At 43.0% G+C, this 14,506-nt stretch overlaps 1 protein-coding gene across 9 annotated transcripts in view; it reads left to right on the forward strand.

The window, feature by feature from the left end:
* Window positions 1–14,506, forward strand: part of LOC144829156 (serpin B6-like) — a 245,315-nt gene that overhangs the window by 24,002 nt on the left and 206,807 nt on the right. For all 9 annotated transcript variants that reach the window (XM_078688005.1, XM_078688010.1, XM_078688001.1 and 6 more), the window contains one exon: window positions 13,537–13,714. In XM_078688005.1, coding sequence (XP_078544131.1) covers window positions 13,547–13,714 — 168 coding nt within the window. In that variant the 5' untranslated portion in view covers window positions 13,537–13,546. The remainder of the gene's footprint in view (window positions 1–13,536; window positions 13,715–14,506) is intronic.

The raw sequence follows: 14,506 nt of genomic DNA on the forward strand, positions 1-14,506 counted from the left end.
ACCCCTGACACTCAGACCTACCATGACCTCTGGCCTGAAGTGAGGTCTTAAGAAGGGCTGCCTTACTGTACCATGGACCTGGAAAGAGAGGCTGCAACAACAGCTCGACTGCGCCTTCTAATCCTTGTTATGTTATGTTATGTTATTTCTTTTTTTGTATAGCGCGCGGCGGCTCAAAAAGAGTATCCCGGCGCTTTAGCTGCGGGACCTACAGCACAATAACACAACACGGCAATAAAACAGAGACGGAAAAACAGTGATACAGGGGAGAGAAAAAAAGAAACAAAGACCTATAGAGTAAACAGCCAGGTCTTTAAGCCCTTCCTAAAAGCAAGTAGGCTGGTAGCGCCCCGGAGTGTCAGCGGCAGAGAGTTCCACAGCTGTGGTGCCCGCAGTCCAAAGGAACGACCTCCGATACGAGCTCTTTCCACGCGTGGCACCACAGCCAGAAGCTGTGACTCCGATCTGAGAGCACGGGCTGGATGGTAAAAGGACAGCCTCCTTTGAAGGTACTTTGCGCCCTCGGAATGAAGGGCCTTATAGGCCAGAGTCAGCGTCTTAAAGATGATGCGCTTGCGGATAGGGAGCCAATGTAAGGCCTGCAGGAGACCCGACACACTGGCTCACCTATTTAAGCCATAAATGGCTCTTGCCGCAGCGTTCTGCGTCACCTGGAGGCGCTGTAGCAGATACTCCGGCAGGCCCAGGTAAAGGACATTGGCATAGTCCAGCCTGGACCCGATCAGAGCCTGCACAGTCAGTTTGCGATTTTCTTCCGACAAAAGGGGTAGAAACTTCCTCAGTACCCTAAGGAGACCGAAACAAGTGCCCGTCACCCCCAAAATCTGGGCTCTCATCGTCAGGCCCTTGTCCATCTTGACCCCCAGATTCTTGGCAACTAGAGATGGAGAGGAAGGTGGAAACATGTTGACAGGCCACCAGCCATGCCAGTCAGGGTCCGACGTACACCCAAAGAAGAGAACCTCCGACTTCTCAGAATTGCACTTGAGGCCATTCAAATGAAACCATCTGAAAACAGCCCCAAGGCAATCCCGAATGCTCTCTCCGTTAAAATCTCCCCCCCCTCTCACAGGAGAAGAGGAGCTGTGTGTCGTCGGCATAGGACACGATCCGGGCCCCAAAAGACTCCGCCAGTGCCGCCAAGGGGGTCATAAAGATGTTGAAGAGGGTCGGGCTCAAAATAGAGCCCTGGGGGACCCCAACAGCCAGTGGCGGCATCACAGCAGAGTCCGAGGAGACCCAGACCGTTTGTCGGCGGTCAGCAAGAAATGATGAAAACCAGCTAAGCACCGTCCCCCTGAGGCCTATCTCATAGAGTCTAGAGAGAAGGCCATCATGGGGGACTGTGTCAAAAGCCGCCGACAGGTCCAACATGACCAGCATGGCCTTGCCTCCCGAGTCCAGAACTCCTTTAATGTCTTCCGACACCTCCAGGAGTGCTGTCTCTGTGCTGAGATTAGGGCGGAAGCCCGATTGGGAGGCATGCAGGAGCTCATGCGATTCCAGAAAATTGGAGAGCACCGTGTGTATGTGCTTCTCCAGAATTTTCATAAGGGCAGGCAGGAGAGAGATCGTGAGAGAGATTGTGCTAGCAAAGAGCAGACTGTGGCGCCTAGATCATGGAAAATTCACTCCTGAGCCTGACACTGATGGTGAACTCCAATAGAAAGCTACCTGAATTTGTTACAGTTCTAGAGCCATAAAGGCTGAAGAAGCCCGTTCTATCCTCACAAATAAGAGGGGTGCAGGGGGATGGGGATGTGCGAGGCAGCCCCCCACTCAAAAAGTCCTCAAACAATTAGTGCCTCGCCCATGTAGACATCCTTATTTAACGTGGACCGGGTAGGGATATAAACTATCACTCCTACCTTGGATATGTCCAATAACATGTACAAAAGGGTCTGGATGTACTCTTTTCACTTAAAAATAATAAATCACACAGGACCAAGTCATTCACCAACAGAAAAGTTGTGAAGAATAGAGAGAATACCTCACGGTAGAACAACCCGAGGGGGTTCCCGGTCAGTGATTCCCGGTTTACCCACTTCTCATCATCAGCGACTCTCTCTATTTGTGAAAAAACAAACGTGCACTTGACAGGAAGGTAGTGCAGACTTGAGAATAGTGAGAAAATATGAAGAAAGAACACAAATAGTGATCAACAAAGAGAAGTGTCCACATACACGTAACGAAACCCCAAACAAACCACACCATAAACAAATAAAGTGGGTGGTGGTGCTTTGCTTGCTAGTACCGTTTTATTCTGATGCAGCAAAGCACTACCAAATAAAATTGGTTACTTGTATACCAACACAGATTATCTCCTCAAGCCGACATGTTTCATCGCTCCTTCTTGTGGGGATTTCATCAGGGCAACTGAGGGGTTTGTTATTCTCAAGCTTTTCACTTTAAAAATGGACCTGGAGTGCGCTATGTCAGCACATACCAGCGTCACACCGACGGTCCACACCCCACGGTGTGGACCGTCGGAAGCGCCGGAGGGACGCGGCACAAGTGACTGTGAATTGTCCAGGTCACGGACACGTGGACAATTGGCATGGAGTCCTGAGGAGTGACGCTGGTATGTGCTGACATAGCGCACTCCAGGTCCATTTTTAAAGTGAAAAGCTTGAGAATAACAAACCCCTCAGTTGCCCTGATGAAATCCCCACAAGAAGGAGCGATGAAACATGTCGGCTTGAGGAGATAATCTGTGTTGGTATACAAGTAACCAATTTTATTTGGTAGTGCTTTGCTGCATCAGAATAAAACGGTACTAGCAAGCAAAGCACCACCACCCACTTTATTTGTTTATGGTGTGGTTTGTTTGGGGTTTCGTTACTTGTATGTGGACACTTCTCTTTGTTGATCACTATTTGTGTTCTTTCTTCATATTTTCTCACTATTCTCAAGTCTGCACTACCTTCCTGTCAAGTGCACGTTTGTTTTTTCACAAATAGAGAGAGTCGCCGATGATGAGAAGTGGGTAAACCGGGAATCACTGACCGGGAACCCCCTCGGGTTGTTCTACCGTGAGGTACTCTCTCTATTCTTCACAACTTTTCTGTTGGTGAATGACTTGGTCCTGTGTGATTTATTATTTTAAGTGAAAAGAGTACATCCAGACCCTTTTGTATATGTTATTGGACATATCCAAGGTAGGAGTGATAATTTATATCCCTACCCGGTCCACGTTAAATAAGGATGTCTACATGGGTGAGGCACTAATTGTTTGAGGCCCGTTCTATCCTGTCAGTAGCCACAATTGCTTGTTCGACTCTGACCGCCAATGTGTAGCCCGGATGACCAAGACCTGGGAGAGTCATCTGAGTGCCGTTTGGTCACCCAAGACAGACAATTGCTGTCACCAAAGGGAACTGCTGTGACTGGAGAGCAGTAGTCCAGTAGCAACTGTACTTTTGCTGGACAAAAGAGGACTTCGAGGGACATTGACCCCTGTGGTAAAAGACACCCCACCGGGACTGTGGACTGAGGAATAGCCCAAGGAAGCCCCCGTCGACCGCACAGCATCTTACCGCATCTTCACTATCCTGTATCCCTTGCATCAGGACTACTCCATTGAAGTCTATGGCAGTTTGACCTTAGAACCTGGAATTAGACTTGATACTGCTTTGGTGACAAGGTAATCATCCTACTACTCTTTATTTGTCTCCATGAGGTTCCCCTGATGGAATTGGTTGCTCAACGCAGGCCAGAGCAGCCGAACACAAGTCTTAAAAAGATTAATCAAAGTTTCCAAACTTTATGACTAGCACTGCTTGTTGGAATTTGTATTTGAAAATATATATTTCTAGAACCCTCTGCTGGATTTTGTTTGTTTTTGGTGTCCAACAGTTCATGGAAATAAGATCTAGTTTTGTAAATTAGTGTCCGATTTCCTTTGTGTTGTGTGGATTTCTTATTTTATTGTTTTGGTACTTCTAAATGCTTTACACTTGTTCCTTTTTTTAAAGCCTGACTTCTGGAAGCCACAGCTACCCACGGAATAACTTAAGGTTTTACAAACAAACCTGAGCAGACTCTAGATGGTATTTTGCGTGTATTACACGGTGATATTGCACAACCACACCTTATAATACACGTCTTTCCTTGCAGTTACGTTTCCAGGAAATATTTGCAAGTTGAAATGCTTCCTATTGGTGAAATCAAGTTTGTAAGATGTTACAGAAATATATAAGCTCCTTTTTCCTTAAGAAAAGTTCTACTGTACAGGATGTATAGCTATATATATTCAAGCTCATGCCATTAGTTACTATTATATTGTTTGTATATAACTGTCCCTATGGAAATCTTGCTTTTAGCTGCCATGCCCTAAGCCTCTGACTTAGCCTTGTCATGAAATTGCATTTTACTTGCTGGATTCAGCCAAAAAGCTTTTCATTGTGTTCTTTGGAAAGGGAGTGGTATTGACCTGGAATGTGGTCTGCATTGCACACATGTAACAGTAGTTTTTTTTTCTCCTTTGTAATGATGAGTCAACAAGCAGATTTGCTTGTGGGACAGTTTGTGGCGGGCGAATAGAAATTGCTGTCTGCCACTCCCTGCCGCCTTCATGGCCTTTTGAAACCTCTATTTAAAGAGGATTTTGTAAAATAGTTGAGCATGCTGAAGTCTGCATTTTAGCTTGTTACCCGGTTGAAAATTAGTTCACCTTTTTATGAACTTCTCGCTGGAGGATGTAGCCTGAGTTTTTTTTTTTTTAACCTGAACGCTATGATTTTTAACTTTCTAGGAAAAAGCTTACAAGTTTACTGACAAAGACGACTGTATCCTTGGTATATCTGTCCACCAAGGATGCAATGCGATCTAGCTGCAGCACCCACATGTGTGTCCCATAAGCACCCACACCATCACAGCTTTTCTAGTCTCTCCACTTGTTCCTGATCGTTAAACCTCTGCCCCAGCTGCTCATGTCTCTGTAGCTGCTTCTCTACCCCTTATTTAACTTCTCCTTTCTTACATTTTTGTGTCTCCTATCTTTCCAGTTAGCTCAGGTCCTCCTACCTAGTCCACCCTCCCAGCTAACCCGTACCGTGTTCCATCCCCCAGCTCCTTGCTTCCAATGAATTGTCTCAGTACCAACCTGCTTCTTGTGTTTCAGTATCTTTTACCTCCTCAGTCTCTCAGGGAAGATTCTTGCCTTTACCCTTTCAGTGCCCCATCGTGCTTTCTCTCCTTCTCCCCACGCTGTGTCCTTGTTTTGTCCAGGCTTATGTTGTGTGGTTAGGTCCCAGGCACTCATTCCACTGCCACCAGTTCCCCCACCCACTGTGTGTGCCTCACTTCTTGGGTTTCTTCGTTCTTCATCACCACACCACTCACTTGTCCCACCTCCATTTGTGTTTATCCATCTTATGGCTCCATCGTTGCTCATGGTCTCTAGTCTCACTGCCACCTCTTCCAGACCTCTGTGGTTATTAAAACCCACGCATCTTCAGTATGAGAACGTCAGGGGCTCGAAATTATTTTCACCCCCATCTTCTCTGCACATTATCCATGCCTGCCCACCCATCTTCCATGTTTCTCCTACTGTGTCCATGCACTCCGACATGAGGCGGGCAACTATCTCTTGCTTCTCTGCGCTCTCTTTATGATGGCGAATCCCTTGCCTTCTACCCACCACCAAATCCACAGCCTTCCTTGTAGAGCAAACACACCTATCTGTGGGTGAAGTCAACACCTTATTGGGAATGTTTGTTAAATTAGTAACATATATAGTCTACCACGGCCATTCTAGCTGCTAATAGGAATCTGTCACAATTCAAGTGTAATAGTTGTTTGATGTTTGTGAAGCAATGACATCAAACACAAAAGGTGATGGAAAGAATTCTTGCTATTTGGCAAACGGCTGGCATTCACTCGGGGTAGCATCCAAACCCATTGTTCGTTTACTCACCGTGCCACCTCAGTTTGACCCCAGTCATATGCAAATCATACTTGACCCTGCTCCTCATGGGAACAGTCCAGCCAGAGCTGCCAGGCTAGGTCCTCACTGAACCAGAAGCAACTTAGGACTGGTTTCTCCCATTGAGAACAGGACCCACATCTGTTTTTTGCGATCTCATCAGAAGAATTTGTTGTAAATTTTGCCTGTGCGGACGTAGTGAATTGCTAGCCTCCTACAGCATTCATTTTAGGACATCCTTATTCCTCGCTCCTAATCTCTACTTTTCATCTGTCACCCCTACTTCTCATCCATTATGCATCAGCCATATTTCTCACCCCTACATCCATCATCCCTACTTCTCATCCATAACCTCAACTTTGCATTCCTCATCCCTCAGTTATACCAACACACTTTTAATGTTATGAAACACCCTTCACATTGATTGATTGGTTGACAGCAGCCAATCAGCGGTAAGAAAGAGGGCTGCATTCTATTGAAAAGAACAGCCATGTCATTGCACATGCTGGTTAAGTACAGGGGAGAGGAAATACAACTGCATGTTTACTTCCAGTGTATCTAAGGACATAAAGCATTGCATTTTATTTAAGTAAGTGCTTTTCTGTTTAAAAAGGCCTCTGTGGAAATCTTTGAGGCTTTAGTGAAGATAAGGGGCATCCAGGCTTGGGCCATTCTGGTTTTAGTTTTAGATGTAAAAACTCTATCCAGGCCTTGCTCTTCCTTGTTTTTGACAACTTGGCTGGAAACCCAGCTTGACCTGAAATCTGAAAGGAAACAAGTATTGGCAAAGCCAATAGGTCTGGCGTTGGCCACCAGCCTTTTGCAACTCTTGTTTTTTCATGGTTTTTTAAAAGCTTTATTGTTCAGAGAGCTACCGAGGCCATTATCAAATCTAAATAAAACTTTGGCTAAAGCCAAAAATGTTTTTGGGGTCTCCAAAAAGTACTTAGTAATTCTGGCACTGAAGGAAACTGTGTTGTGTGTGGGTGTGCTCCTATTGAAAGAAGGCCATAACTGATAGTTAAGTGGGCTTACGAATTTTCCGTTGATGCTTGCTTGGTGGAATAAATGACCCAGTCGTCAAATAATGGGTATACTCTGACTGAAAACTCTTATAAGTAACTATGTTATGCATACTTTAAGTGAAACCAAATGGTTTTGGCTAACCTAAAAACAATAGTTGGTCTGGTATTGGTAGCCTGCCTCTTGCCTTTGAGAAAGACTGCAAGAAAGAGGAAAAGAAAGGAAGACAAAGGGGAAGGAAGAAGAGAAACTAAGGCAGACATAAAAGTAAGGAAGGTAAAAAAGAAAGGAAGGGAGAATGGAAGGGAAGGAACTCAAACAAGGACGAGACAAAGAAGGATGAAAAAAGGAATAAAACAAGGAGGAAAGGAAAAGTGGAAAAAGGTAAGAAAAGAAAAAGGAAAGAATGCAAAAAGAATGAAAAGGGAAGTAATTGGAAGGAAAAAAACAAAAGAATTAAGCAAAACAGACAAAATAAGGAATACAAGAAGGTAGAACAGAGACAATAGAAGGAAAGGTCATGATGAAAAAAGTCAAAGTAGGAAAGAAAGCAAAAGGGAAAGAGTATGGAAAAAGGCAAGAAAGAAGAAAAGAAAAAGAAGGAAATGTAACAAATGAAGGAAAGAAAAAGGGAAGATGGCAGAAAGGAAAGATGGAATGACAAAAAACAAGTTGAAAGACAAAAGCAAAAAAGAAAAGGAAGTCAAAATAAATAAGGAAAGAGGAAGATAAAGGAAATAAAAGGCAAAATCAAAAGAAAAAAAATGGAAATTGACAAAAAGGAAGGAAAGAGCAAAAGGAAGGGATGAAAAAGGCAAAAACAGGAAAAAGGCAAAAAGGAATGAAAAAAGAAGTAAAGCAAGAAAGAAGCAAATAAACAAGGAAAGGGAAAAGGGGAACACGCAAAGAAGGAAAAAGGCAAACAAGAAAAGAGGAAATCTCAAAAAATGTGGAAGGGAAGAAAAAGGAAAAAGATGAAGGAATGGGGGTTCACAGTATAAAATATTAGTTACTGAAAACCCAAGTTACACCCCACCTACATTTAAATAAGTGTTACGAGTGTGTTGCAAATTAAGCACCATGAAGGTATTTTTTTCCTGGGTAAAGTTATTAAAGAACACTTAGTGAGTCAGAGTCCAGAAACACAATTTGTAATACTGTGAAATAACAGCAATCGGATAAACAAAGGCTACTTCCAGAGGAATTTACAGCAGCATTGGCAGATGACCGGAACTGTTAAAGTTGGACTTAGTCATGCTCTCACATGAAGAGCTGGTAGAGAGGATCCTGCTATCTATTGCTTTGTCAATGTGTTTTTAGACACATTTCACAGCAGCAATGGCAGCAGCAATGGCTGCTGTGCAACATGGCTGAAAGTAAAGAAATATTAGCACTATGAAGCTGCCAAAGCTGGCCATGTCATAGTACTTTTTCCTTGCGTTCAGCCATGTTCCACTGCAGCTGCGCTGCTGTGCAGCAAGTCTAAAAACATTGACAAAGGCAATAGATCTCACTAAGGTGAAACCTATTGGCTTTGCCAATTCTAAAGGAAGCTGATGACCACCTACATCAAGCACCCTTTATTTTACACACAGACAGCTGTCACCTAGCTGCCTTCTGTTTCGTGACACGTCAGCGTGGAACATTGAGGGGGTTTCGGTGACGGCAAGTAGGATCTCAGTGAAGTCCACAGGTTACAGACCAACTTCAAGAATGTGTGCTGCAACTGAAAGGGTCAGTTTAAGTTCCACCTGTTTACGGTTACCCCACAAAGTGTATGGTGATGTCTAGATACCAAAACACACACAAAACAACATACCTCGACACCATAAGAAAAGTGACATTTAGCGCAATGTGCTGCATACAGAGGCAATATCCTCCAAATCTGTAGGTGCCTAAGGCTGATCCCTGTTACTGATGTGGCCTAGGCCATGCTGTGTTTTTCTCAAATCAGCTGCTTCTTCAGCCACCAAAACCTTGGCTAATAAAATAAAAGACAGATGGTTGTAAACATGTTCTTTGTTGGGTATGAAACTGAAACCAGAAAAGGTGGATGTTTCCATGTGTTGATTTATAGCCCAAGCTGGAGACCCTAAGTCTCCCCAAACCATCGGAGCTTTCTTTCTGCAGAGGCCTGTGTAAACACAAAAACATTTACTTAAATAAAATGAAATGCTGTACAACCTTGGATTCACTGTAAGCAAACACCAGTTGCGTTTTCAAAGAAAAGGCTGTTTTTTAATGGCTAAACCAATAGAATGCTGCCCTCTCTCCTAACTCTAATTGGCTGTTGCCAGTCAATCAATGTGAAGGTGCGTTTTACAACATTGAAAGTGTGCTGATATGACTGAGGGAGGAGGAGTGTGAAGTAGCAATGATGGTTTATGAATTAGGTCTGAGAAGTAGGGATGAGAAGTATATTTATGGATTGTTCACTGGAAGTAGGGATGAGAAATAGGGATGATGGATCAGAGGTATGAATAATGGCTGATTCATGGGAAGTAAGAATGTGAAGTAGGGATGGCATTTGGAAGAGAAGTATGGAGGATGGCTGGGAAGTAGGGATGATGGTTGAAGTAGGGATGAGAAGTAGAAGTAAGAATGGTGGCTGAAAAGAGGGGACGATGGGTGAGAAGTAGGAATAATGAATAATGCATGAGAAGTTAGGATGAAAAATCAGGATGATAGTTGATGGATAAGAAGTAGAGAGAATGAATGCGAAGTAGGGTTGACAGATGAGAAGTAGGGATAAGAAGTAAAAGTCGTAATGATGATTGAGAAGCAGGGATGGTGGATGAGAAGTAAGGATGAGCAGCAGTTATGAGACGTGGGAATGAGATGTAGCAATGGATGTGATGCAGTGATGACCAGTAGGGATGACGAGTAGGGATTTTGGATAAGAAAAAGGAATATTTGATGAGAAATAGCATTGATAAGTAAGGAGTGATGGATGAGAAGTAAGGCTGATGGATGAGTTATAGGGAAGAGACGTAGGGATGGGGAGTGAGTAATGAGGGTGTCCTAAAATGGATGCTGAAGTAGTCTTTTCTAATACTTTGGGCTATGACACCTATTTTTTGTTGTTGTATACAACTTGCATTTAATTATTTTCTTTAACGGGAACCAGTAGATTATTCTATAGTATTGGATTATTTGTTCAAGCTTGAAGCTGAAGATTCTTATCACCACTTTGTTAGGATATTTTGCACTGTCTGCATCATGGCTGTTGAATGTGCTGTACTTGCAGAGATACATTAGTCAAGATCAATCATCTCTGAAGTGTAGTGCAGTGTTTGGAGTTCAGAAGTAGGGGACGTATTAGCTTTTGGAGTAGTTCTAGTGATTGGACCTGGATTGTGATGTACAATTTCAAATTAAATTTGGTGCCCATATTTGTGGACCTCGTGGGAAGGCATCCCTTGGCATCCCTTAGCATCCTTTAGCCATGTATTCGATAGGGTGCTGATGTTGTTTTGGCTTTTAAGGGCTCTAATGTCTTTGATCAAGGCAGACACAGGTATTTCTTCATTAACCAGATGTGGATATGCTTCATAACCAGATCGTGTTCTTCAGGCCAAGTCAGTACAATGAATCTACCAGAGAAATTGATCATCATGCTGATTGTCCTAGTTATGGAATCACATGCTTCCTTCTGAAAGAACGTTGCACGAGTATGTCACTCGATGGTAGACTGAAGTTTGCAATTTTACCTGGATGGTATGGTGTGCTGGCAGCAACTGTGATTTATGTCAGTTCTTCGTTTTACATGTGAGTGTCTGAACAAATTCCTTTCACTCTGTCCTGCAACCCAAAGGGAGACGTTTACTGGCAGTCACAAGGCATGGACCTTGAAAATCTCTTGAATCCGAAACAGACCATTGGCTCTTGGGATTCCTTGCACCATGTATTTGACCAAAAGCAGGACTTGAATGAAATCAGTAGATTGTTTGATTTTGGCAGAGATGTTATCACCATGGGAGTTGCTTCCTATTCTGATAACGACCTCAATATACTTTGTCCTTCCTTTCACTTAAATAAGCCAATATTAAGTATTCAAACAAATATGCCTGAAGGACGAATCCTCTTATGGCCTCTGTTGATCTTGATCTTACGCATGCTTTCTTGTCCATCATCTCTGCGTATGCTTTCTTCCATGACCACACTTAAGCAAGCTACACGAATAGAGGTCAAACTTTTGAAAACTGTTGTGGAACAAGCAATAACCGCATAGTAGTAGCACAAATCTTGAGGATACTGTCCCGTTGTTTCATTGCACAGCAGTCCTAAAATTGGGGATGAGTAAAGCATGGCCAGCACCTTATTATTTGTGCTAGAATTGAGCTAATCCATATTTTGAGCTTCTCAATATTTTTTCAGAAAAAGCTGTGTAACAGAGCTGAGAGATGTAGCATTTTAATGAAGATGTGAGAAATTAACATGTATCTCACCATGAATTCCACAATTTTAGTATTGGAGTAGAACAAGAAGCAGAATGTGAAAGGCTTGGATAATTTCTGCGCCATTTTGTGTATGTTCCCTACTGACCATACCCTAGGATTTAATCGGTGTGTTGGCAGAGAGCTGATCGCCCAGAGAGTCTGTTAGGGTTTTTTAATAGCCAGAATGACAACAAAACCATCCAAAACACAGCCCCCTCTACACCCTACCATAAGTGTGGATTGAACCAATTAATAGAAGTCGTAACGTGAATTGGCTGAGATTGGTTTGTGAGTGTTAACGGTAGGCTTTCTTCATTCATAGGGTATTATCCGAAGTGTGTTGTGGTAACTGTCTACCGGTAGCACCGCCTGTGCATATTCAGGTACAGGTCAGTCTGTTGACCTCCAATTCTATGCAAAATATCATCCATCGCTGAACTGAAAATGATGAAACTTAGTAACTCTCTGAGAAATGGATAATATTGGGGTCCGTGAAGAGGTGTCTTGCATGTCTTCCATCTGATGTTGTTATTCTATCCAAGTGTAGAGGATTTTCTGTGCATTTACTCGAAAGTCTAATATATGTGCTTTTGTATGCTATGTTAAGGAGTTTAGAAATGTAGTGCAGATTATACTTTGGCAGACTGTAGGCATAGATTCTCCCTAGGTCAGAGGTCCACATCGTAAAGAGTCTGTCTTGTGCTAGACAGTGGAGTGATGTGCAGGACAATAACAATTTGACTAGCGGACGTGTTTGAGCACTTCCTAACCAATCAGGCTGCCGCCAATTACCATTCCATTCTGTTAAACCCATCTAGGCCATTACATAACGGGGCTAGCCATATGCTCTCCTTGCTCTTCATCCAGACTAAGCATTTGTGAGTTCAGTAGTCTTTGGTAACTCACTCTTGCATCGGAATGGTTTATCATTCCATTTAGACTGAGGTCTGCCAAGGCCAGAACCATGCTCCGAGTCTCCGCGTGGTAGGATAATTTGCTAAGTGAGCAGAATGACCAGATGTTATGTTTGTCTATATTTGTCTTCTCCAGCGTGTTAGAGTTTCACATGCATGCCACGTTTTCTTCTGTGTACTCAAGGAGGACTGGTCTTGTCTTCTAAGAGGACACGTTGCTGCCTGAAGGTTGGACTGTAGGTTCCTCTGCCAAAGTTTGAAAGCTGTAATCCAGCACACACCAAAGATAAGAAATCCTGTGAACATTAACTTTCTGCATCTACAAAGCTGGATAGAAATCAAACGTAGACTTTGGCATTTGTCAAACATGAACAGCAATCTGATTGATGAATTTCTTGTTAGTGAGACCTGGTTGTAGTATTTTAACTCTGAAAGTTAACACTTTAACGTAGTTATAGCGTCGGGACTTTGAGTACGCACATATCAGTTGGTTTTAAAACTATTTCATCTTGGTGGTTAGGCAAAAGACCATTGTGAGGGTATGGTTGTTGGCTTTACACTTCTAAGTTCAGTCCGCAGGACTTTGAGAAATAGGCATGAGAAGTAGAATTTTGGATAATTCATGAGCAGTAGGGATGAAAAATGTGAATGATGGCTGAGAAGTATGGTTGATAGATGAGAAGTAGGGATAATGGATGATAAATGGATGATAAATGAGAAGTAAGGATGAGAAATGGGAATTGCCGCATAATTCCTGCCTGCACACAAGAAATTGTATCTCTATCGGGGTGACAAACTGCCACAGGATTTCTCATCCAGAGCAGCTGCCTCCCTCGCCACAGTAATACATAGTGACCAGACAAATGGGTAATTGGCCCAAATGATGCAAGTAAAGGGACATCCCGTGGCTCGAGAGTACAAGGCAGCAGTAATTGGTATAACGTAGGTCCTTGCCCCTGTGCCAGTGATGGCTCTTTTAGGTGCCAAGCAGAGTTGTTTTTTTCCCTGGTTAGCACACTTATGTGAATAACTCATTCAGCTTAGGGTATCATGTAACGTGCTACATTTCTTAAAAACCTGGACTTGAGAGGAATGTGGTCACACCATGCAATAGTTCATGTTTCTTTAGATATCCTTTCTAATTCTAGATTCACTTTGTCTAAGGAAAGTAAAAAAATATGTTTGTACATTTAGTTTTCTCTTTCTGTTCTAGATTCTCAAGAATGGATTCTCTTAGCGAAGCCAATACTTCATTCGCCCTTGACCTCTGGAAAAAACTGAGTGAAAATGACAAGAAGAAAAATTTATTTTATTCGCCAATAAGTATTTCGTCTGCTCTGGCTATGGTTTTTTTGGGTGCCCGAGGGGACACAGCAGCCCAGATGGTACAGGTATGTTTGTTTCCATTGTACAGTAAAAGTGCTGCAGTGCAGGAATACGCGTGTGTAAAGGGAGCTGTTAGACAACCTTTTGCTGATATACCTGTAGCAATTGTGTATTATAGCTGTTGGGTGATAAAGCATTGAACTGAATGAACCTTCTATTAATACTATGGCTGCTTGTATTTTTTCTTTCCTTGTGAAACATTCAGTTAACACTACCTTTTGGAGGTTTCTTTTTTCAACTGGGTAATCAATTCTCACGAACTGCTAAAGCCTCTTTTTGGTTCATTCAATAATTGCCGCCCCACACAATTGTGGGCCTGATTGCATTGGGAGGCTGCATAATGATAGGAAGGGCTATTACCAGCTGTTTACGCTGGACACCACTTGGGTGATTATGTTATGTTAAAAGAGCTTATAAAGTGCACGTACAACAGGCGGTTTCATGTCGCTACGGTCAGTGGAAAAAAGACGGCATTTACAGCACAGTAAGCTTACTGATATGATACAGAAAACAGAAAGGTCTTTAGCATTTTTCTGAAGTGTTCATAAGGGTTTGCCAGCCTCACTTCCATTGGGAGCGAATTCCAAAATTGCGGGGCCAGGACCGCAAATCTAAGCCCTCCATGTTTTTTACGTTTAAATGAGGGGGTGATCAAAAAATTTGAGTTGGAGGAGCATAGATTGCGGGAAGGGATATAAGGCTGGATCCTCGAGGAAATGTATTCTAGTCCATTCCCAGCTAAGGCTTTGAAGATGGTACAGCCTAGCTTGAAGGCACAGCATTTGGCCACCGATGGC

The sequence above is a fragment of the Lissotriton helveticus genome, chromosome 4_1, assembly GCF_964261635.1.
Source record: "Lissotriton helveticus chromosome 4_1, aLisHel1.1, whole genome shotgun sequence".
NCBI classification, from domain to species: Eukaryota; Metazoa; Chordata; class Amphibia; order Caudata; family Salamandridae; genus Lissotriton; species Lissotriton helveticus.